The following is a 24,531-nucleotide window of genomic DNA, read 5'->3' on the forward strand; positions in this document are numbered from 1 at the left end:
CCTCTCCCTGAATGGTTTGGGGAAGATAGCCTCTCTGAGGCAAAGCAAGTCAAACTCTCAATTATTTTTGGGACATAACACCACGATCTCCTGTTCTTTGCTAGAATTTTAATTGATGCAAAGTTAACCACAGGTGATGGAACACTTTGGTCTTGGGCTGATGCGCTTGCAAAACTAAAATGTTGCCCCGATCCTGCCCCATATTTTGACACCATGAATATGTAATCAGCTACAGACTGAATATCTGAGGATCAGCAAGGCTTGATCACCAATGAGTTAACCCAAACAGCACCAGTCATCCTGCAGCTAAGTTTTATTCTTTAATGCAAAAATCTATTCAAGTGAATTTCTAAAACCATGTTCTTCTATTTGAGTCTCCATGTGTGTTTGTATTGGGATTGTCTCAGACCTTCTGTTATATCAGTCTCACTGAGTCTAAAGTGAGTTGAGCTTTGATTTTCTCATCTGTGACTCGTTGCCTTGACAACTGGTCTTTGCTGTATATTATCGCAATAATGCTTGACGAGTAATCATTTTGGCTTTTTTTCTACGTGCAAACAATGATCCTATCATTTAAACCCATAAGACATTTCCACAACAACTATGAGAAAGCAGTAAATAAATTCCTGAAACATTCAAATACACACATCTCTTCAAGAACAGCTAAAACGTCAACTTATGAAACTCCTTCACTGCAGTAAAATAGGCCAAGATGCTTCACAACAATGTAATCAGTCAACAGTCACCAAAAACGAAGCCATTAGGATAGGTTATCAAATATTTGATCAAAAAATCTGTATAGTTATCAATATCCTAAAAGATATCAAGAGACAAAGATAGAGGGATGTAGGGAGGGATTTTCAGAATTTGGGGGCTACACAGTTGAAAGACCAGCTGCTAACAGTTGGTTAAAGAAGCTGGGAATTAATAGCAAGTTGTCAATTTAGAGAGCCTCTAATGTACTGGACTTGGATTTTCAGAAGGCATTTGACAAGATTCTATGTGAAAGGTTATTGCATAAAGTACGAAATGATAGTAGCAGACAAGCATAGATAGAAGTGGGCAGCACTGTTGCTCACCAGTGCTGGGGACCCAACTTCGATTTCACTCTTGGGCAACTGAATGTGTGGTGTTTGCACATTTACCTTGTGTCTGCAAGGGTTTTCTCCGGGCATTCCAGTTATCCTCCCACAGTCCAAAGATGTGCAGGTTAGGTGGATTGGCCATGCTAAATTGCCCCATAGTGTCCAGGGAGGTGCAGGTTAGGTGGATTAGCCACGAGAAATGCAGGGTTATGGGGATGTGGTTGGGTTGGATGGGATGTTCTTTGAAAGGTTCAATGGGTTGATAGGCCTCTTCTCACGCTATAGAGGTTCTATAGTTCTGAGATTGGTTGGCTGACAGAAAATAAACCATGCATAAATTTTCTGAAGAAAGGTCCAGAACCGAAACATTAGTTTTCTTGCGCCTCTGATGCTGCTTGGCCTGCTGTGTTCATCCAGTTCTACACCTTGTTATCCCACGCATAAAGTGGTCTTTTTATGATTGGCAGGATATGCCAAGTGGGGCCCTGCAGGGACCTGTGCTAGCCTTTCAACTTTTTACAATGTATATTAATGGAGTTGTTGCTAACATTACAGTTGACACAAAGGTGGGTATGTTGTGAAGAGGACATAACAAGGGTGCAAACTGATATAACCTGGCAAATGGAATGTAACATGGGAAAATGTGAAGCTGTTCACTTTGGGGGAAAGAACTTAAACTTGGATTAATCGTTTAATGTAGAATAACTGAAAAATTCCAAGTGCAGAGGGATCAGGCTGTTCGACTGCGTGAGTCATGAAAGGTTTCTAGGAAAACTAGTAGGATGTTATCCTTTATTGTCAGAGGAATTGAACATAAAAGTAAAAAGGTTATGCTTCAGTTCTACAGGGCTATGGTGAGAGCACATCCCAAATACTGTGTGCAGTTCAGGTCTCCTTATTTAAGGAAGGCTGTAAATGCATGGTCTAATAAACTACCATCTCTGGGTGTTTATTAGACTTCTGGAATAAATGGCTTATCTTGTATGGAAGGATTGGGCAGGCTTTGTATTGTTTTCACTAGAATTCAGAAGTTCAAGAGGTATTTTGGTTGAAGTTTATAAAATCGTGAACGGTTTTGCAGAAAGGATGAGTACTCCTGTAGGTGAGTCCATAGCTCCTAGGGGCTGCTGTTTAAAATCAGGAGCCACCTTTTCAGGTCAGAGATGAAGGCAACGTTGATATCTTGGAGCTTGGAGCAACTTTGGAACTCTCTGCCTCAGAATTCGGAGACGGCAGGGTAACGAGATATATTTAAGGCAGAAGTAGAGAGATTCTTGTTAAATCAGGGGAGCCAACAGTTATCAGGATAAGGGGAAATGTGGAATTCAGAACACAGGCCAATCAATTATGATCTTATTAAATGGACAAGTCAATATAAATGGCCAAATGACCTACTTCAACTCTGAATTGGTATGTCTGTATGTGAGAGATCAGAGTTAGAGGAAAGCACACTTTTTCACTTATATGTTGGACCACATTGCTATGCAGGATTATCATTAGCAAATTGAAGGAAGAAGCTTGATTAAAATTTTTTATTCAGAGCCACATTACAGCACAAAATACTTTCCCAGGCTGTTGACATGTTAGAATATTGTATAATTGAAAACACACTTGAAGATGAAAGGATAGAATAGGAACGGGATTAGAGCAGATTATTTCAGTTGAGGACGTAACAAAGGGAGATGAGCATCAATTGTTCTATAAGGACTAAGGTTCTACACAACAACCATTGTCTAATCACGCCCGTATGTGAAATTCTGTTTCTCCCCTCCTCAGTAATACCCTGACTGCCACTGCTGTAGTGGGACCCTGTGTCCAGATCAATTCCGGCTGAGAACCAGCTAATCTCTAATCAGATTAGTTCTTGGTTAAATTTCATGCGGGGCATTAAATTTAAGCTGCACTGTCTGGGAAAGATGAGATGCGGTGCAGATTTACTGGAATGTGCTGCAATTTCTCTGCCAAATGGTATCAAACAATGAAGAAAAATGGAAATTCCTGTTAGGGAGAAGCAATAGAAATCTGCACCATGGAAACCAGCAAAGGCAGAATTTTCTCAGGTTCACAAAGAATAAAATTCCCTATGTTCACCCCTTTCAATATTGTAGAAACGATTTCTATAAATGCTTATCGGATTGTCATTCAAGAAATCAGACTTAGAAAGGGAACATCAATTTGTGCAACATGGAAAGTGGGTTTGTTGGACTATGGTTAGCCTTCAGATGCAGCAGGAAATGTTCATTGTTAGTTTCAGTTGTCTGATAAAACTTAGAGCATGCAGGCAGACCCTGGTCGGGATGTTAGCATGGGGAATGCAGCAGGGATTGCCAGTCTTCATAACTCTTTCCTCAGTTGCAGGATGCAATATATGGAGAAATTTCTTTCACCTGCAAAGACATGATTGCTCAGTGCTGTGCCTCAGAAGAGTACCTGTACTGTCCAGGGACTGGCGTTCTCAAGGGGCCACATACCTGGGGAGCACTTAAAACTAAACAAAGTTGGGGTAAAGGACCAAACTTAGGTAGAAGTTGTATATTGAGGGATAGAGGCAGGACAGTAAAATAATAATTGGAGATGAAAGCCACAGAATAGCAGGGCAGGGACAGTGAGAAAGGAAAGCTAAAAGAAAATCTAGGCAGTACAATGAGAAAAAAAGTGCAAGCTAAAGGTGTTGTATCTAAATGCGCTTAGCATCCATAAGAGGGTGAACAAATCAATGGTGCAAACTGAAGGAAATAGATAAATTGAAAGCCGTTCCTGAGATGTGGCTGTAGATGGCAAGCATTAGATGTTGAAGGCTGAAGGGTGCATTACGTTCAAGAGGTGTACAAAGCTAGATAAAAGTGGAGGGGTAGCATAGTTAAGCACCGCATTTGTGCAATTGTGAGAAATGTCAGTTGTTCAGGAGAAGGGGATAAAGAAATGGTTTGGGTGGCACCCAGGAACAGTCAGGGGAAGAAGCCTCTAATAGGAGTTGTCCACTGACCCCGCAACCCCCCCACCCCCCACTGTTATCAATACGTAGGACACAGTATACAAGAAACAAAATTGGGTGCTTGCGATGGTGGTACAGCAATAATCATGGGCAATATTCATTTATGGATAAATGGAAAATCAAATGAGTGGAAGCAGATGGTAGGGGATTTCAGAGAATGTTTTTGACATTGATTCCAGAATATGCAGCTCAAAGAAACAATCAGAGAGTAGACAACCTCAGATTAAATGCACAACTACGTAGCAGCTATTACAATTTGATTGCATTTTATATTCAGTTTGAAAGTGAGAAACTTGAAACACAATTTGGAGAGAAGATTGGAGCTAAATGTAATATTTGAAACTGAAATAAAGGGTACCACGTGGGCATGAAGGCTGAGCTAGCTCAAATGACCCAACATAACAATGGATAGATCAATAGAGAATAGTGACAGACATTTAAGGGAAAATTTCAGAATACAAAGAATAAATGCATTCTTCCTAAAAGGGAAAATTGTGGATGGGCCATCTGTGATTATCTAAAGAAGTTAAGGAGAGCATCAAACTTAAGAGAAAAGATAACATACAATTGTGCAACGATTAGTGACAGGTCAGATGATCTGTGGGTATTATCAGTGGACTGTTAATCCAGGGACCCAGGAATTTTTCTGGGGTCCCAGGTTTGAATCCTACCATGGCAGAGTGTGGAATGTGAATTCAATAAAAATAGAAACATAGAAGGTTAGAGGATAGGAGCAGGAGAGGCCCTTCAGCCCTTTGAGCCCACTCCGCCATTCTTCATGATCATGGCTGATCGTCCAACTCAATCGCCTTATCCTGCTTTCTCCCCACGACCCTTGATTCCAATCGCCCCAAGTGCTATATCTAGCTGCTTCTTGAATACATTCAATGTTTTGACATCAACTACTACCTGTGGTAATGAATTCCACAAGCTCACCACTCTGTGGGCAGAAGAAATGTCTCCTCATCTCCATTCTATATTGTTTATCCTAAATCCTCATACTGTGACCCCTAGTTCTAGAAACATACCACTGAGAACATTCTCCCTCCATCTAACCTGTCCAGTCCTGTTAGAATTTTGAGATTCCCCCTCAATTGTCTGAACCCCAGCGGAAACAATCCTAACCTGGTCAATCTCTCCACATACATCACCCACCATCCCTGGAATCAGCCTGGTAAACCTTCACTGCACGCCGTCAAGAGCAAGAGCATCCTTCCTCAGAAAAGGAGACCAAAACTGTGCACAAAATTCTGTGTGTGCCCTCGTCAGAGGCTTATATAACTGCACAACACATCCCTGCTCCTGTACTCAAAACCTCTTGCAATGAAGGCCAACATACCATTTACCTTCTTTACTGCCTGCTGCTCCTGCATGCTTACCTTCAGCGAACAGTGCACAAGATCTCCCAGGCCCCGCTGCACACTCCCCTCTCCCAATTTACTGCCATTCAGGTAGTAATCTGCCTACTTGTCTTTGCTTCTGGAATTAAGAGTCTAATAATGAATCCGTTATTGATTGTCAGGAAAAATCCGACTGGTTCACTCATGTCCTTTAGGGAAGGAAATTGCCATTCTTACCTGGTCTGGCCTACATGTGACTCCAGGCCCACAGCAATGTGGGTGACTCTTAACTGCCCTCTGGACAATTAGGGATGGACAATAAATGCTGACCTAGCCTGCGACGCTCGCAAGCTATGACTGAATATCTAAGACGTAAAAGCGGAAGTAAAGTAAATATTAGTCATCTTAGAAAGTGAGAACGATGTGTTACTAGTAGGTAATAGGGAAATAGCAGACGAAGTGAATGAAATATGCTACTGTCTTCCCTGTAGCGGATAAACAACACATCCCAGTAGTAGTGTATATCAGGTGGATGAAGGGAGCAAGGAATGCACTGAAATCATGATCCTGATGGTAGTGGTACTGAGCAAACTGAGAAGCTTCCAAGCCCATTCTGGATTTCATTCGAGGGTCTTAAATGAGGTAGCCAAAAAGATAGTTGAGGTGTTGATATTAATTTTTCAAAATTCTCCGGATTCAGGAAAGGTTCCATTAGACTAGAAAGTAGCAAATATAATGTGAATGAGAAGACTGATGTATAGAGGGTGGTTTGCACGTGGAATGAACATTGTGAGGAAGTGATGGATGCGGACATAGTTACAATATTTAAAAGACATTTCAATAAGTACATGAATAGGAAAGGTTTGGGGGATATGGGCCAGGAGCAGGCAGGTGTGACTAGTTTATATTGGGATTATGTTTGGCATGGATTGTTTGGACTGAAGGGTCTCTTTCGTTACAAACCCTTTACAACCTGATAGATCCAGTTTCAAGGCTATTATTTCATGATAGAATATGTAAATTCCCTTCAAGGTTATGACTCTGCAAATGATAACCGTAATTCTGGAGGATAATGGTGATTGACGTCAAACTAGCCCATTAGGAGGTACCAAACCATTGACAGGGGAAATAGTACTCAGTACGGTCCGAGTCAATAGCTCTAGCTTGATCCAGGTACTCCAAATTGTGTTTCAGACTCACCATGCAGTATTGAAGATGGTAGAGAAACAGTCTCCAGGAATTTGCAATAAGGTCCAGGACACCATGGCTGGAACTTTCCCATGCAGGTCCTGTGCAGCAGGGCGGGTACAGAAGTAGTGGAAAACCCTATCAGAATTATTTCCAGATGCCATGCTGTCTTTGGGGCAAATTTCACAAGCTGGGTTACCATGGCAATCAGCAGCCTGAGTTTCATGGAGATTAGCCAGTTAAGACCTTACAGAGGGCATGTTTTCCTGCATCAGTCAAACTTGCCCAGTCATGGGTCACTTCCTCACTCAGCTCAGAGCCCAACAATTTGGAGTGAGCCTCCCAAAAGCCATCAGATCCTGCTCTCCTTGCCCTTGTGACAGAGCTACAAAGGCTATAACAGCGTCAGCCACAACCAAAATCTTATCAGATTTATTAAGGACAAGAGCATTTGGATGTGCTTTGTGATGAGAACATGTGCAGTTTTTTGAGAGCGTCTCTGTTTTGAGGTGCCCTTGCACTTTCCACCTGCCTCAGCAGTGCCCACATCTGCCAGAGGGGCTTCTAGTTGGCCAGTCCACTCTTTGCACCATGCCCATCGTCACAGCCCATTGTAAACTTATACTGGTGTTCACACAGCTGAACGACAGGGTTTGGCCCCTGCCACACATGCCAGTGTCAGAGGAATCGTTCAGTCCTTTCAGTGAGAACAAGGGTGATATAAAAATAACGGTGGCTCAGTGATTACCGCTGTTGCCTCACAGCACCAGGGATCAAGATCTGATCCTACCATCAGGCAACTCTCTGTGTGGAGTTTGCACATTCTTCCCATGTCTGCATGGGTTTCTTCCCTCAGTCCAAAGATGTGCAGGTTAGGTGGATTGGCCATGGGAAATGCAGGGTTAGGGAGATGGGGTTGGGTCTGGATGGGATGCTGTTCGGAGGGTCAGTGCAGACACAATGGGCTGAATGGCCTATTTCCACACTGTAGGGGTTCTATGATGTTACATCCTTTTTCTTATTTTCTAAATGTCACCTTGGCTAAATTTTACTTTATTGTTCCTCGTTAGATAGCGTTACAGTTTGAACTAATCAGGAAGTGAGCTCAAATCAGTCAATAGGAAGTGTGCATTAAGACATTGTGCAATACCTTTTATAACATTACTGGTGAGTTCCTTGCTCATCATAAGAGAGGGATGGCAATATCTGATATAATCAGGAACATTGGCCTTGGAATTCGCCAGCAACATTATAGTGAACAACATTTAAAGACGGATATCTCGTATAGTAACTGCAACCAGTTTGCCAAAGTTAATGAGCTGCAGGAGCGGGTGAAATTAAGTCACATTGCATGATCAGGACATGGTTGGTATGTTGAAAACACCAATTGGCAGCATCTGGCTAATACTGAAAACAATGCAGACTGGCCAGTAGGGCATGGCTATTGGATCTTTTATGTGCGTGGGTAGGTGTTCAGGTGACCAGTAGTCAATAAAAGCCCACAGACTTAATGTGGAACATTCTGCCTCTTAATTCAGGTAAGTGGCAACCTCCAGTACTCCTTCTAAAACTAATTGTGGCTGAGGTTTATCAGAGATCACTTACTGCAAAGGGAGCTGAACCATGTATTAGGTCTCCAATCTGTAATAACAATGGGCCTAATGCTTGTTTTGAGCAGGCACCTTGATACTGCATGAATATAGACAGTGCAGAAACAGAGAGCACACCAAATGAAACCCTTTTCAACCTGATAGATCCAATTTCAAGGCTATTATTTCATGATAGAATATGTAAATTCCCTTTATGGTTGCATCTAATTAGGGGAATGCTGGTTACACACAAGGGTGAATACAACGTTCTTCCTTGCACTTAAAATGCGCCTTGATATTTCTGAAGATTGACAGCCAGAAATCATGCATCAGTTGCACAGTTCATATAGAAAGTGGAATGTCACAAGTGTGTTCCTTTGTTAGATCAAAAGATTATGGCATGTTAAGCAAAATGTGCTACGGTGCTTCTAATATGCAGCCTGCCTTCAGGACAAGCAAGGTTCGATAAGAACTGTTGAACGAGTTCACACACAAAAAAGTTGTTAGCCGTGGAACTGCTCAATTCCAGAGGGGCCATGAACTAGGATATACAGGACGCAAGGAATGGAGAAGCCCAGCCTTTGTGCATTTGACACGAGTGTGAAAACCCAGTGAGCACAAGGATGGTCTCAAAAAGTGAGCAACTTGTCGATGTTCCATTTTTAAGCTCACAAATGAAGTGTTGCCATTTCAGAAAGATACAGGCAAAGTTCAGAGTGGAATTGTACCCCAGGACAGGGTGAAATTATAAATTTGAGTTTTGCTGATTGGCTTGGCCTTTGTCTAATGATGGTGCATGCATGCTGTGTTTTATACTCAGGTCGGGATTGACTTCACAGCATCTAATGGAAGCCCTCGTGATGCCAGCTCTCTCCATTACATTAACTCCATGGAATCCAATGAGTATCTTGCTGCCATTTGGGCAGTGGGACAAATCATCCAGGATTATGACTCGTAAGTTTACCATATGTTTTCTGCTCACAGTTAGCTCATAGTAAGGAAGTGGCAAGTCAGAGGGTTAACGCAGGCACTAAATACTAGCACATACTTTACAGTCAATTCTAACTGTAATCATAACTCATCAGAAGGCAGAGCACTGGAATACTTCCCATTCACTCCATCAGAGCCAAGTTTAACACTTAAGTAAGTAACATTATGAGCTTCAGCTATTTAGTTTATAATGTTTAGTCCATGGAAAATGCATAGTCTCCTCATAACTTCATCAAATGACTAACATTCAACTCCAATTACTTCAGAAATATGTACTTGAAGGCTTTTTTGGTTCTGATCTGTTCCTCAATGAATAATTTCAGGTCTTGTAAATTGCCATTCTCATTTAAGGTTGATGGAGTAAAGTGCAGGGGATATGAAATTCCTCTCCACAATAATTTCACTGAAAATGATTCCAAGTTCCTGTATGAATATCAGCCTCTTATTACAGTAATTGATGGGAAAAAATTTAATGTCCATGACTGATTAAACATTTATTGGGTTTGAATTTACCAATGTACAAAAATGAAGAAAGCACCTTTTGCTGTTTTAACGTAAATGGTTACCACCTATAGCATTTTTCTGAAGAAGCGTCTAGGCCCGAAACGTCAGCCTTCCTGGTCCTCTGATGCTGCTTGGCCTGCTCTGTTCACCCAGCTCTACACCTTGTTACCACCTACTGGAGGGTAGGTTTCCTATATGTAGGAAAATAGGGTGGAATTTTCATTTTTTGAGACAAATTGTGGAGCCAGATATAAAAACAACCAACTTCCATTTGGAGTCGAATTAGGTTTTCCCCTGTGCGTGCATTCTTCTTAACTCATTACATGTTCCTGCCCAGAGCAAACTGCTGAATTTTATGGACAAACAGTTCTGGCCCCTGCTGGATCTTTGCAAACACCAACACCTGTGTGCCAAATTTAAGAGACAAACTGGACAGCACTCTGCACCCCACTAACCATCACCCAAGCCCTGCTGAACACCCCATGATATCCCTGTAGATGTCAGTGGCCAGGCACAATTGACACCAAGCTGCAGTGAAGCCTCCTGTGAGGTTTTTCTGAAAGATATTCGAGCGAGAAGGATTTCCTGACGGATGACCACCAGACGCCATCCTGTCTGACTGAAGGCACTTGGACAGACATCAGTGCCCATGAGGTGCTCAAGAGAAGCTGGCTCCTTGAAGCTAAAGGATGAATGATTTGCTGCCCTCTGCCAATGTATATACCAATGTCTGCTCAATGCCACATGTCCCAATGAGTGTGACCTAGCATTGTAAGGTGGTCACTGCAGAGGACTGTCACAGAGGAGGTTGCGTTCCAGGCATTACTATTAGCTGCCTCACATGCAGTCTGAGCCTGTCCCTTCATTGCAGCTACTAATGTAGCAATAGTGCTGCTGCCTCTCACGTATGGCCAGGGTTTACACTTAAAAGGAGCTACATTCAACACTCAGCAGCTCATGCACCATCTGACCTTTCATCACAACTGGAAGAAAATGCACATCTGAAAGCATTCATCAAAGACTTGCAAGAAGCAAGAATGTACATCCAACAAAGTGGCCATTTGAGTTGATCCCCCTTTAAAGTTTAGCCCCATTTCATTTTTTTATATCAATGTATACTTTCTTCATAAAAATATCTTTATCTACACACATAGTCGCTAAAGCAGTCAGTACTGTAGAGTAGTATATGAAGAAACAAACAAACATTGGAGTTTGACTCTATCCAACAAACAAACCAAAGGCATTTCTTATTTGTACAAGACTATATTTATATATATTTGAGGCACCAGGATGCCCCATTACATTCTATTTATTTCAAACATATATTTTATTCATTTCAAAAATACATGCAAAGTCACTAAAGCAGTTTGGTTCTGTATAGTAGCATTTGGAGAAAACCAACAGATATTGAAGTTTGACTCTAACCAGCAAACAAACCCAAGGCATTGGCTCCATTTCATTTTTTTATTTCAAAAGTATTCTTTATTCATAAAAGAAATCTTTATGTATATTCATATTCACAAATGCTGTTTGGTTCTGTACAGTAGCACATAAAGGCCCCATTTCTTTTTTAATATTTCAAAAATATGCATTATTCATTAAAAAACTTTGTATATATACACATAGTCACAGACGTAATTCTGTTCTATACAGTAAGACTTTGACCCTATTCAAAAAATCAAAGACCTCCCTGACACATACTATATTTACATGTGTTGAGGCTCTAGACAGGTCCAATAATTGAACAGAACTCCAAGTAATTTCAGCATAAAGACCTTAGACCTCACTGCACCTTGGAGGCAGCTACCCCAAGCTTTACTGAATCCCTCAGCACGTGGCCCTGGAGCTTGGAATGTGCAAGTCTGCAACACTTGGTCAATGTCACATCCTTGTTCCTGAAGACCAACACATTTTGGACAGACCAAACAGCATCTTTCGCTGAGCTGATGGTCTTCCAGACGCAATTGATGTCTGTCTCGGCGTGCGTCCCAGTGGACGGACTGTAGAGCACAGAGTCCTAGGTCACTGAGCAGCTTAGGATGAACTTCAACAGAAACTACTGCACCTTTCTCCAGACTTCCTGCCCATTTCATGCCCCAATCAGATTTCCTGCAGCCTGCCATTTGGCCTCCTTGCTCAGGTGGGTTCGATAACCCAGTCAGCCTTCACCCATTACACTGCAAGTGTCTACACAAAGAAGCACCATGGCTATGAAGGAGCCAAACTACTGCAGAATCATAGAACCCCTACAGTGTGGAAACAGGCCATTCAATCCATTGGGTCCACACCGACCCTCTGAAGATCAGCCCACCCAGACCCTCCCCCCATCATATCCTTGTAACATTGCATTTCCCAGAGCTAATCCACCTAGCCTGCATATCCCTGGGCGCAATGAGCAATTTAGCATGGCCAGTCCAGCTAGTTTGCTCATCTTTGGAGTGTCCCTGTTGGTGAAGGAGGTGAAGTGACCTGAGAGAATGAGAAGACAGTGCAGAGGGCATGCAGGGTTAATGGGGTAGGGGCTGGGGCAGGGTTTGGATTGGGTGAGGGTGAGTGAGGGAAAACGTTGCAGGCTATGGTGCGGGGGATAGAGCATGAGCCAGGGTGGGAGGTTGGTACAACAGCAGAGATAGAGTGAGGTATTGGAGAGAAGATGATGGAACCTACCTTGACCAAATTGAGAAAATCGTTGACCTTCTTCCTACTGTGCTGAGTGTTCCTCCAGACAGCTGAGATTGGTTTCATCCAGGTGGCAGCGTCAGACCAGCCTGGCACGGTCTGGTGTTATAACTTCGACTGCTGGTCCTGGAGGAACAGGAGCTCCTGCATGGGCACTAGCGCAGTCAACAGGTGCTCCTAGTCCTTACTTGCAAAATTGAGCAGTGATTTTCCCGTTTGCGTGTCCTGGGACAAATCTTAGGAACATTGCGGGGAAGCTCCACACTAAGGGGCTGTCCTAGATGCACAAAGGACTTTTAAAGATGGCATTGATGCAAGCGACGCTGGTAAATTCCAGGACGTCTGCTAAGCGGTGAGTTGTTCTGGGGAATGTATGTAATAGGGCTGTAGAGGTGAGGTAGGTAGTTCATGAGGCAAGTTTGGTAAGATACAGTGAGGAATCTCACTCGACCTTGCAGCAGAAATTCATCTAAAAAACGTGAAGCAACACAGCCATGGTATAAAAAACTTAAGATTTAACCCTCAGCGACAATCTGACATTCATGGTGTCTAGTTGTACAAGTAATAAATGCTCATCAATGTCCAACAATTTGAGTCCCTTAAAACCTCCTTGGGTCATCTTTTGGCCTCCTCTTTTCTCTAGAAAGGAACCCCTGGTTTGTTAAATTAATCCTGATAGATGCACCTTCTCAACTTTAGTTTTGTCTTTGCAAACTGTTTTACAACCTGTCCATCCTCTGCAAGATGCTGACCGGATTGTGCACAATATTCGAGGTAATATCTAACCAAGGTTCCAAACACGTTTCACATAACTACCTAACTTTTTAATTCTCTCTGTCCAGAAATAACCCTCAGTCTGTTGTTTGTCTTCGTTAACACTTGTTGTGATTTGTGCATCTTATCCTCGGATCCCTACACCATTTAAACTGTTAACATCTGAGTAATTTGTGACCTCTTTATTCTTCTGATGAAAATTCACCATTTGACAGTTGTCTGTTTTGGAAATTATTTATTAATTAATCATTCATTCTGCAAAGATCCCTTGTATTTTATCACAATCCTCTTTTGTATTAACTGCATCCTAAATTTGGCGTTATGTGCACATTTAAAGTTTTTAAAATTATGCTTCTGGTACAGGAGTCCAAAACACTTCTTAAAATTTTAAACAGCAGTGATTTTAGCATCAATCCCCATGTAATAGCATTTTCAACCTACAGTAAATCTGTGAATTTAATCCCTAACACTCTGTTGTCTATTTTTGTAGCCAGCTGACTGTCAATTTTGCTGCCTATCGAATTAACCTAATATGCAGCATCTCATCAAAGACTATTTAATAACCTAAATATATTATACATTTACATTGTCTACACTTTCTGTTACCTCTTCAAACAATCAATAAGGTTGGCCAGGCGTAACCATTCCTTTTTAATTTTAGTATTTTCAGTTTCGAGATGTTTCTCCTGCTCCGTCTCTGAGTTAAGATTCCATTATTTATCCATTGCCATTGCTAAATGAATCAATTCTTTTCTTTCCTGGAATTTTCTATCTTCAATTTTAAATATAAGAATAATATTGTATTCGTTAAGCATTTGCCGTACAAAGGGTGTTGCTCTCCTGCCAGACATACGTTTGTTTCTGTTTCTCCTAAACTTGAGTTCATCAAAAACTCTACTCAAACATCGTAGCCTTAATTCACAATAAAGCCCTGTTCACCATCATGACTCACTGGCTACGGTTCTGAAAATGCCTCGTTCTGTCCATGACTTCACCACCCTCTATGTCTAAGTTCATTCAGCCCTCTGAGATGTTTGCTCCTCCCCAGTTGTCATTGGTCTGGGATTGACAGTTGTGCCTAAAATGCTCCTTAAAGCTTTTTACTGAATTTTACTCAACTGTTATAAAATCCTCCTTCTGTTCCTCAATGCTGATTTTTATGTGGCAGTGCTCCCTGTGTACCGTGTTAAGAGGTCTTTCTACATTAAAGGCCCTGTTGTATTGAAAATTGTTGCTTGGATGTGTTCGAAACCTCACAGTAGAGGAATGTGCTGATGAAGTAACTGGTAATTTGCTTCACTGAATCTGAGACCAATTAACATCTTTGTCAAGTTTCTCTCCATAAAACTTAGTGAGCTTTCTTGTTCTATCATCCAAAACTCACAGTATAACCTCTGCCCCTATGGCACTCCATTTGTCTGATTCTCCCCCTCAGTATAGACGGAAGTGCTCACTACTGTTGGGATACCCCTGGGATACCTGGGCCCATCTTTAACTGTGCACTGGGCCAAGCATTGGCAGTCTGGAATTGCTCTTCACCGTGAACAAAGTGGCATGGCTAAGACATCGTTGAACGTGTATTGTGCATTCCTACATCCAATACTGTTTAAGAACCAAGCCACACCGCCTAACCTGGATGTAGGGGAGCTCCTGGCCTTCCCATGGTGGCTTGTTTCCCTGGATCCACGTCCTGATACTCCTCTCTGGCCCATCTATCCCTGTCTAAATTCTCTCAGTCAATGGCTATGGCCAGCTACTCATGATGCCAGGATAACCCACTGTTCCCTTGCCCACCTACATTTGAAGGTTAATTCTCATCCCTTTTAAGAACAAAGCCTTCTAACGTCGGAAAACATTGCATTCGTAATAGTCTTATGTGATGCCTGATAAATCTTTTGTTTCTACTTGTGGAAAGCTAGTTATGAATGGGACACAGTACAATGAGGTTTCAGGCTACACAGGAAAGACCAGATATCGAACACTGAATGAAGATATGTTTAAGGAGGGACCCCAGTTTCCAACACCAGCTTGCAGTCCCCAATGTAGCCCCATTCCGTCATGCAGTAGGCAGTATTCCTGCCTGTTATCCTCATCCTCAGGTGGCTGCTCTTGCCCTCCTAGGTCATGAACCTCCATCACATGGGCTGCGCAGTGGGCAGCACTGCTGTCTTATGGCACCAGGGACCTGGGTTTGATTCCAGCCTCGGGCGACTGTCTGTGTGGAGTTCACACATTCTCCCTGTGTCTGCGTGGGTTTCCTCCGGGTGCTCCGGTTTCCTCCCACAGCCCAAAGATATGCAAGCTAGGTGGATCGGCCAGGGGAAATGCAGGGTTACAGGGTGGGTCTGGGTGGAATGCTCCTCAGAGGGTCATGGGGACTCAATGGGCTGAATGGCCTGCTTCCACACTGTAGAGATTTCTGAAACAATATTCAAGAGGTGAGGTTGAGCCATGCTGAGATGTTAATGCATGTCAATGGGTGCCTCACCTTTCAACAGTCAGAATAGAATAACCTTCGCTGTCACACGTACTCAATGAGTATAGTGAGAAGTTTATACATCACCAATTACAGTACTGGCTTAGATACAAAAGTACCTAGGCACCGCTTCATCAGTTACAAGGTTTTAGGCCTGGAAGAGATTGCAGCAATGGCCATGGAGGGATTTGAAACAATGATAAGCGTTGTAAAATCAAGGCATTGTTGGGCTAGATGACAGCATAGGTCAGGAAGCACTGTAGTGGTGCATGATTACTCGGTATGAGTTGGGACGCCAATGCTGCGTAAATGATGTTCTGACATCCACAAATACGCTCAGAAAAATGATTCAATTTCTGTTGATCCGATCCATGAGATGTAAACATTGAGAAGATCTTCATGGTGGGCTCTTGTGGCCCATATATCATTGAAATTACGTGGTAGCATGAGTCAAACTCCTGAGCTTCCTTCCCACCAACACTGCAGATGTGCTCTCACCACATGCACTGCAGTGGTTCAAGAAGAGACCTCACCACCACCACTCACTCAAGAGCAAATACAAAGGTGTAACAACTGCTAGCCTAGTCAGCAATGCCCACAACCCATGAACAAACTTTAAAAATTGGAAGTATCAAATAACTCTATACAGATTGGAGATCAAGTCAGAAATGTGAAGAGTAAGGTTGTATAATAGGGTGATCCCACAAGTCAGGAGCCTCTTAATACTGGAGTACTCCTTTCAACATTCACCCGAAAGCAAAATACTGCCTTCAATATTTCAGTAAACTGTAGGCTTTAACAACTCGGAAAAGTCAATAGGCGACAAAAGGTCTTGCTTTTAGTTTTGGAGCACGTGTCATCAAGTTCCTGCCCGAGATCACTAAATAAGTCCCTTAGTAGATTTAAAGCTGACTTGAAGCACCATTAGATTATCAAACAAATGATTTCTTGAATAAAACAAAAGACACTTATTTCTGGGTACATCTTCCAAAGAACTGATCCCAAAGGATACATCGCGTTATAAATACAGGAGCATTTAACAATGTAATGCTCAATGCTTTATTTAACTACCAAATTGTTGCTGTATATAATCTAATACATCCTTTTCGAAACTACATGGATAATTGCTGTGTCTTCTTGAATTCGGTTAAAAGCCAATTACTTTGAGCAGATCGGGTAGAGGTCAGAAGGAAAGAAGCGCTTTCTTAATTGTAACTTGGAAGTATAATTAGAAGCTTTTTCAATTACTGGGTAGGGTTTTCCTGCAGATTGGTAATGATTAGATTTCTTTGTCTCTTTTTAACGTGTCACACAGAAATTTGCATAATTGAGAGTGTGACAACAGAGACATGGCTCAAGTGTCTCAAAACCTCTGCTTATGTTAATAACTGGTGGTCCATGGTGTTGCTTCCGTTGTAGGAGCTTCTTAAAAACAGGACTTTTTTTTCATCTAATCTCGGAATATGAACGACTCTGGCAAGAACGCAATCATTGCCTTGTCTTTGATACTCCCACAAGGTAGTTGGCGAGGTAGCACTGTGAACTGCTGCAGTCTTTGAGATAGTGGTTTTAGCAGGGAATTCCACAATTAGAGCCCATTGATGAAGGAGTAATGACACATACTATAGTCAAGATGGTGTGTGAGTCAGAGAGTAACTTGAAGGTTGTGTTTATCCAACATTGATGCTCTACTAAAGGTCACACTGGAGGGGGAGACTGAATAGTAACAATGTAGTACATTCTGGCAGCTATTATATTTCAGTAGATACTGAGTCCAGTGAATGTCTACAGTCAAACAAGTTGCTTCGCTCTGTTTTGCTGCAACCATCGAGGTGAATGGTGAGTATTCTTGACTTGAACCTTGTATGTGGTAGGAAGGTTTTTAAGCAGCCACAAGGTGAACCACCAGAATGTACCCAGTAGATTGTCTTCTCGGCTATTGTGATTTAATGTCTAGGCCATTAGGCTTTTGGCCAGTGATGATGGGGCAGCAGAAGGCCAAGTGATGTGACTGGATTCTCATTTATCAATCAAACAATCCTTTATCCCATCCCTTGGTCAATATTTTATCTCTCAGTTGTAAAGCCTGGTTGTTGTCTAGATCTTGTTGTTAACTGGCTGGCTTGTGTTATTGCAGGAGCTGTGAAAAGCATATTGAAATTATCAATAAATGGCCCCAATACAATGGGAGCAATCTCCAAGTCAGACCATTGAAGCTGTTCCCTTTCATTCCCATTGAGTTTAGCTCTGCTTGGCCAACATACTCTGGAAAATGCTGTCTTGATGTAGGTGGCATTTAGAAACCACTGCTGTGGAATTTGGCTCTCAAATCCATTACACAGATAGTAGGAACTGCCGTTGCTGGAGTCAGAGATAACACAGCGTGGAGCTGGAGGAGCACAGCAGGCCAGGCAGCATCAGAGGAGCAGGAACGTTGACATTTTGGGTCGGGACTCTTCTTCAGAACAAAAAAGGGTCTGAAGAAGGGTCCCGACCTGAAACATCAACTTTCCTGCTCCTCTGATGCTACCTGGCCTGCTGCGTTCATCCAGCTCCACACTGTGTTATCTCAAATCCATGGCTGGATCAAGGCTGTGATGAGGACTCAAGACAAGTAATTCTGTTGATAATTGAATTGGGTGATGGAAAACAAGTTATTGATCTTGTTGTTTAATGGTGCTGTTGGTACTTCTGTTACTTTTCTGCTGGTTGGAAAGAGGCCATTAGAACAGAAATGGTTCTACTGCACAGGTCTTCAATATGATGGCCAGGATGTTGCCAGACCTCTTTACCTTTGTTGTGTTCAGCCCTTGGCTGAGAAATGATAACTATAATAAGCACATCAATTCTTTCTCTTGATTTAATTGTGGGCACTTGAAAGGGAAAAAAAACTGAGCTTGGAAATAATGCAAAAGTAGTTGAAACAGGTTCTACAGAGAAATTTGATACTGACTTATTGCTTTGAGAAACTACTGGAAACATGCAGAAAGCTCACCAGAATTTGCCTTTGTAAGCTTTGTCTGGAGTCATTCTTGAAGCTAAAATCCAACAGACCTGCAGATTTATGACTGAAATGTGTGTATTCCCTGTTATCGAAATGTTCTTTGCTGCTAAATTATTAATGAACCTCCTCCTATGTTTGATCAATGGGCTGATCAGAGAAGATACTTTAGAACTTATCTGGACGATAGCATGGAATTGAAACATTAAAAATGTCTCCTGAAATCCTACCAGATGTTGGGATGAATTTAAACTACAGTTGTGCATTTACAACAGTAAGATGTTCCTCATATAGGAAGTTAAATTGAAAAGCCTTTATTAATGGGCATGTGGGAAAGTGATGTAAAATTGATCTCACCCATTGATTAAAGTGCAGATTAGCACCCGAGCTGCCTGATTATTTGAATGATATCTGAATCCAGCCAGTGAATTCACCTTGCACAGCACAGCAGGGCTCCCTCTCCAGGGCAGTGGAAATGTTCTTACAGCAAGCCAGTGATTAGGTTCATCTTTGGGGTGGCATTGTTCCTATTATAGGAATGTTGCTCACGTGTGCATCTGAGTCATAAACCATGCCATCAGCAGAAAGCTCTTATCACTCAAAAGCCACCCTCTGGTTTTGTTATGGTAGCTCGAATTCCATCGACACAGTGGAAGGAAGGCATCGTAACTGCAGACCTGATTTACAGGCAGTGGTCACACATCAGCTTGACCGTAAAAAAATGGAGTTCTTCTGGTTCCACTGTAGGATAGAAATGGCTACAGGCTCCACAAAATGATATGCAAGCTGCCAATGGCATGGCAAATCCTGCAAACAGAGCACAGCTACTGGCTGATTCACAATGGCAAGAGAGAATGAAATGTGAATAGCATGTCTCAGAGACTTCACAACAGTTTCTAGTTGCAGCCTGGAAAAAGACAGATGCATGGAAGACAGGTGCATTGTGGCTTGTTACAGCCATGTTCTGCCCAGGACCATAAGGAACTACAGAGAGTTGTGAACACAGCCCAGTCCATTGTACAAGCCGACCTTCCATCCATTAACCCCATCCATACTTCTCGCTGCCTCAGAAAGGCAGTCAAATTCATTAAAGACCCCTTTCACCACAGTTTTAATCTCTTCCATCGGGCAGAAGATATAAAAGCTTAAATACACACACCTCAGATTCAAGAACAGCTTCTTCCCTGCTGTTATCGGACCTCTGTATGGACCTCTCAAATTTCATAGTAATATTGTTCTCATTCTTTGTGCACCTTCTTTGCGGCCATAACATTGTGTCCATTGCTCTGTTCCATTACCCTAATGCACTTTGTATGGTATGATCTGCCTGTACTGCATACCAAACAAAAGTTTTCACAGTATCTGAGTACATGCGACAATAATAAATCAAATCAAATCAAGTTTATCATCGCAATGACGTGTGTTGCCACAAGCGATGTAAGTCCTTGGCTTGTTCTACAATTGGATGTGGCAGATTTCAGTGACAATGTCCATAAAGAAAGAGCAGATGCCATACACTGTTCATAAGTGAGGTTCCAATAGGAGAATGACTCTCTGAATATTCTCACTGATGTTGTCTCCCTGCTGAGAGGCCTCTGCCAATCCCCTCCGTCTTCAAGGAGCCTACCGTATTCCGTATGCTCCCTGCTCATTCTCTGAGTCATGCTGAGTCATATTTCATGGGAAATTCTGACTTGTGCCTCCACGCTTGGGATTAACTGATTAGGGTAGAAACCTTAAAGTTCAACAATTAGTCCTTCAGCAGCTGCCACGTGGCTCCCTGTAAACATCAGCAACTTAAAACAACCACAGGAAGTTGCAAACACTTGTCACATCAAGGCAACAATCAGAAGTAATCAACCAACAATTAATTTGTAAGTTAATTTGATGATCTCTTTAAATAGCAGGAGTAGGGAGAACTTGCTGCTGTAGAATGCATGTTTGTGAAGCTAAGAGAGAACATTGGTTGGAATGTTGAACTCCAATCTGGGAGTGCTGGCATCAAATCAACATAGCACATTCTCTCCTGTTTCACGCATACATACTAATATCATGGCATCACCTGGAAACACAGTCATAATTTTCACATATACACTGGGTATATGCCTATACCCAATTTTAACTCACCATCACCATCCTCTCAGTTCCTCTGCTATTTACTGAATTATCAGACTGCTTATCTGATGTCCAATTCTGGATAAGGAGGAATTTTCTCTGATTAAATATTGGGGAGACTAAAGCTATTGTTTTTGGTTCCTGCTCCATCCTCCATCCCCAAGCTACCAACTCCATTCTTGTCTCTGGCAATGATTCGGGTTTAAGCCACTCTGTTTGCAAACTCGGTGCGACACGTTACCCCAGGATGAGGTTCCAACCTCATACTGATAACATCACTAAACCTGACTGTTTCCACCTTCATTACATTACCTGTCTTTGCCACATCTTAGCACACTCGAGATCATTTTAAATTTCCCATCCTTGTCTTCAAATCCACCTATGGCCCTGCAACCTTCCCATCTCTATAATCTCATCCAACCCCACAACAGATACCTGTACTCCTCTAATTCTGTAGTTTCTTATCTATTTCCTTATTGATATTGCTTCTGCATCCTCCTTCCATCTATTGTAAGCTCAGAAGTGAGACAGCTCCTCAGATATTGAAGCAACCCATGTTGAAATTCAACAACATCTGGACAATATCCAGACTTAGGCTGACAAGTGGCAAAGTAACATTTGCACCACACAAATGCCAGGCTCTGACCATCTGAAATAAGAGACAATCTAACCACCACCCCTTGATATTCAATGGTGTTACCATCACTGAATCCCCCACTATCAACATTCTAGGGATTACCATTGACCAGAAGCTCAACTGTACTCACCACGTAAACACAGCGGCTACAAGAACAGGCCAAGGCTAAGAATACTGCAGCTAGTAACTCACCTCCTGACTCCCCAAAGCCTGTCCACCATCCACAAGGCACAAGTCAGGAGTACGATGGAATACTCCCCTCTTGCCTGAATGGGTGCAACCCCAATAATGCTCAAAAAGCTTGACACCATCCAGGACAAAGTAGGCGGCTTGATTGGCAACACATCTACATTCGCTCCCTCCAATACCAACACACAGCAGCAGAAGTATGTACTGTCTACAAGATGCACTGCAGAAATTCATCAAAGATCCTCAGACAGTACCTTCTAAATTCAGGACCACTTCCATCTAGAAGGACAAGGGCAGCACATACATGGGAACAACACGACATGCAAGTTCTCCTCCAATCCTCTCACCATCCTGATCTGGAAATATATCACTGTTCCTTCAGTGTTGCTGAGTCAAAATCCTGGGATTCCCTCCCTAATGGCATTATGGGTCTACCTATAGCAGCTCACCACCATTTTCTCAAGGGCATCTAGGGACAGTGTGAATTTAAAAAAAAAGCACCTTAAGATGTTTTAGCTTTACGGGTACCATATTAATAGAGGTTGTTGTTAGATGATGCACATGATGTGCATGTTTCCGGTGAGCATCGACTGCACACCCACAATTGGAAGCTATTATTTTAAGGGCACTTTTAGTGGTCAGAAAATGTGTGACAATAAGTCTAATTTCTCACCCACAGGGCTTCGATGCAGACTGACTTTGAACACTTTCAATGCTGAGACCTGGCAATATAACAACGAAACCTAAGAGTTTCCGGCTTTAGAAATATACTAAAAGGCCAGGCTCAGCATTAGCTTCATTTTCAATCTTGTAATTGCTGACAGAGATGTTTTCTCAGCCTGATGACAATTCGGTGTTCTGTGACTGCATGCTGCAGCAGTGTTTCAAGTGGTTTTAACATGTATTTGTTTTTCATTAACTTCTGAGCTGAACTTCCTTTGTATCTTGCAACAATGCTTCCTGCTCTGACTAGCATTTGCCAGCACCAGATTCTGCACAGTGGCACTGCAGAATAGAAAGCAGAACTGTGGGGCTTTTCCCACTCTGAACTGAGCTATGACAACCACGCTGGCCTTGGGTTTGATCTGCAGCTTGTGCTGATTTGAACGACCTCAGACGGGGGAAGGCGCTAACAGGAGGGGAGAATTGGAAGGCTGCTTCAGATTGCTCAGCAGTGATGCCAATGAAAGTAAACCAGCTTGCAAGTATTTGTTAATATTATGATAAAACACATGGCCATTCTCCTCTGCTGTCTTATGCACTTGTCATCTGAAAATTGCACAGGTCTTGGTCATAAGGCAAACAGCTGTGGGAGAACATTGACTGACGAAAAGTACAGAAATACAGATGATCCGTGAAATTTATTACTTGCTCCACCACCAATGCCCTCATAGAATCTCTACAGCGCAGATAAAGACCATTCAGCCCATCAAGTCTGCACCGACAATCTGAAGAGCATTCCACCCAGACCCGCCCCACCTGACCCCAGTAATGCTGCATTTCCTGTGGCTAATTCACCTAGCCTGCACAACCCTGGACACTACAGGGAAATTCTGCATGGCCAATCCACCTAACCTGCACATCTTGGCTTGAAGGTTTGAAGGTCGGAGACACGGGGTGGTGGTGGAGGGTTGTTTCTTCAGACCAGAAGCCTATGACCAGCAGTGTGCCTCAAGGGTCAGTGCTCTTTGTCATTTATCTAACTAATTTGGATGTGTATATAGGAAGAATGGTTAATAAAATTGCAGACAACACTAAAATTGGTGGTGTAGTAGACTGTGAAAAATGTTATCTCAGAGCATAACAGTTCAGATGGACCATTGAGTCAAGGATTGGCAGATGGAGTTTAATTTTAGCTAAATGTGAGGTGTTGCATTAAGGCAAGTCAATGCAGGACTTATATTCTTAATGGTAAGGACCTAGGGAGTGTGGCTGAACAAAGAGATCTTTAGGTGCAGGTTCGTAGTTCCTTCAAGGTGGAGTAAACAATTAGACAGGATAGTGAAGAAGGCATTAGGTACGTTTGCCTTTATTGGTCAATGGATTTAATTTAGGAGTTGGAATGTCATGTTGTGACTGTACAGGACATTGGTTAGGCCACTTTTGGAATACCTCTCTGATGAAGGGTCTAGGCCCGAAACGTCAGCTTTTGTGCTCCTGAGATGCTGCTTGGCCTGCTGTGTTCATCCAGCCTCACATTTTATTATCTTCAATTCTAGTCTCCCTGCTTTAGGAAAGATGCTGTTTAACTTGAAAGGGTTCAGAAAAGATTTACAAACATGTTGCCAGGATTGGCGCATTTGAACTATCGGGTGACTTGGTTGGGGCTACTTTCCCCAAGGCATTGAAGGCTGAGGGGTGACCTTCTAGAAGTTTATAAAATCACAAGGGGCCTGGATAGGGTGAATAGTCAAGGCCTTTTTTCCCTACGGTAGGAGAATATAAGGCAAGAGGGGAAAGATTTAAAAGGGACCTAAGCGGCAACTTTATTAGGCAGAGGATGGTGTGGAAATGGAATGAACTGCCAGAGGAAGTACTGGAGGGTGGTACAATGACAAAACTTAAAAGGCATCTGGTTGGGTATGAGAATAGGAAGGGTTTAAAAGGATATGGGTTGAATGTTGGCAAATGGGAATAGATTAATTTAGGATATCTGGTTGGCATGGATGAGTTGGGACTGTTTCCGTGCTGCGCATCCCTATGAATAGATCAATGAAATCAAATCGGGCCCAACAGTACATTAACAGAGTTCTGCACTCCTGGTGGTGTCTTCTTCTGAACATGACGTTAAAGTGCAGCTTCGACGACACAGTTACTTGGCACTATTTTACTGAAGAACAGGGGACCATCCTGGCTGATAGTCATCCCCCAGCCAACATCACTAAAACTGACTCATTATTAGCTCGCAGTGTGTGGGAGCATGCTGTACAGCAATTGGCTGTAGTGTTTCTTACATTAGAACAGCGTTC

General features: G+C 42.5%; 1 protein-coding gene across 2 annotated transcripts in view; it reads left to right on the top strand.

Annotated features, from left to right (window-relative positions):
- The window catches only part of cpne2 (copine II), a 220,764-nt gene that overhangs the window by 121,018 nt on the left and 75,215 nt on the right, over nucleotides 1-24,531 (top strand). For both annotated transcript variants that reach the window (XM_059651546.1, XM_048546529.2), the window contains one exon: nucleotides 9,018-9,151. In XM_059651546.1, the coding sequence (XP_059507529.1) occupies nucleotides 9,018-9,151 (134 nt within the window). The remainder of the gene's footprint in view (nucleotides 1-9,017; nucleotides 9,152-24,531) is intronic.

Source organism: Stegostoma tigrinum, chromosome 16 (genome assembly GCF_030684315.1).
Source record: "Stegostoma tigrinum isolate sSteTig4 chromosome 16, sSteTig4.hap1, whole genome shotgun sequence".
In the NCBI taxonomy this organism is placed as follows: Eukaryota; Metazoa; Chordata; class Chondrichthyes; order Orectolobiformes; family Stegostomatidae; genus Stegostoma; species Stegostoma tigrinum.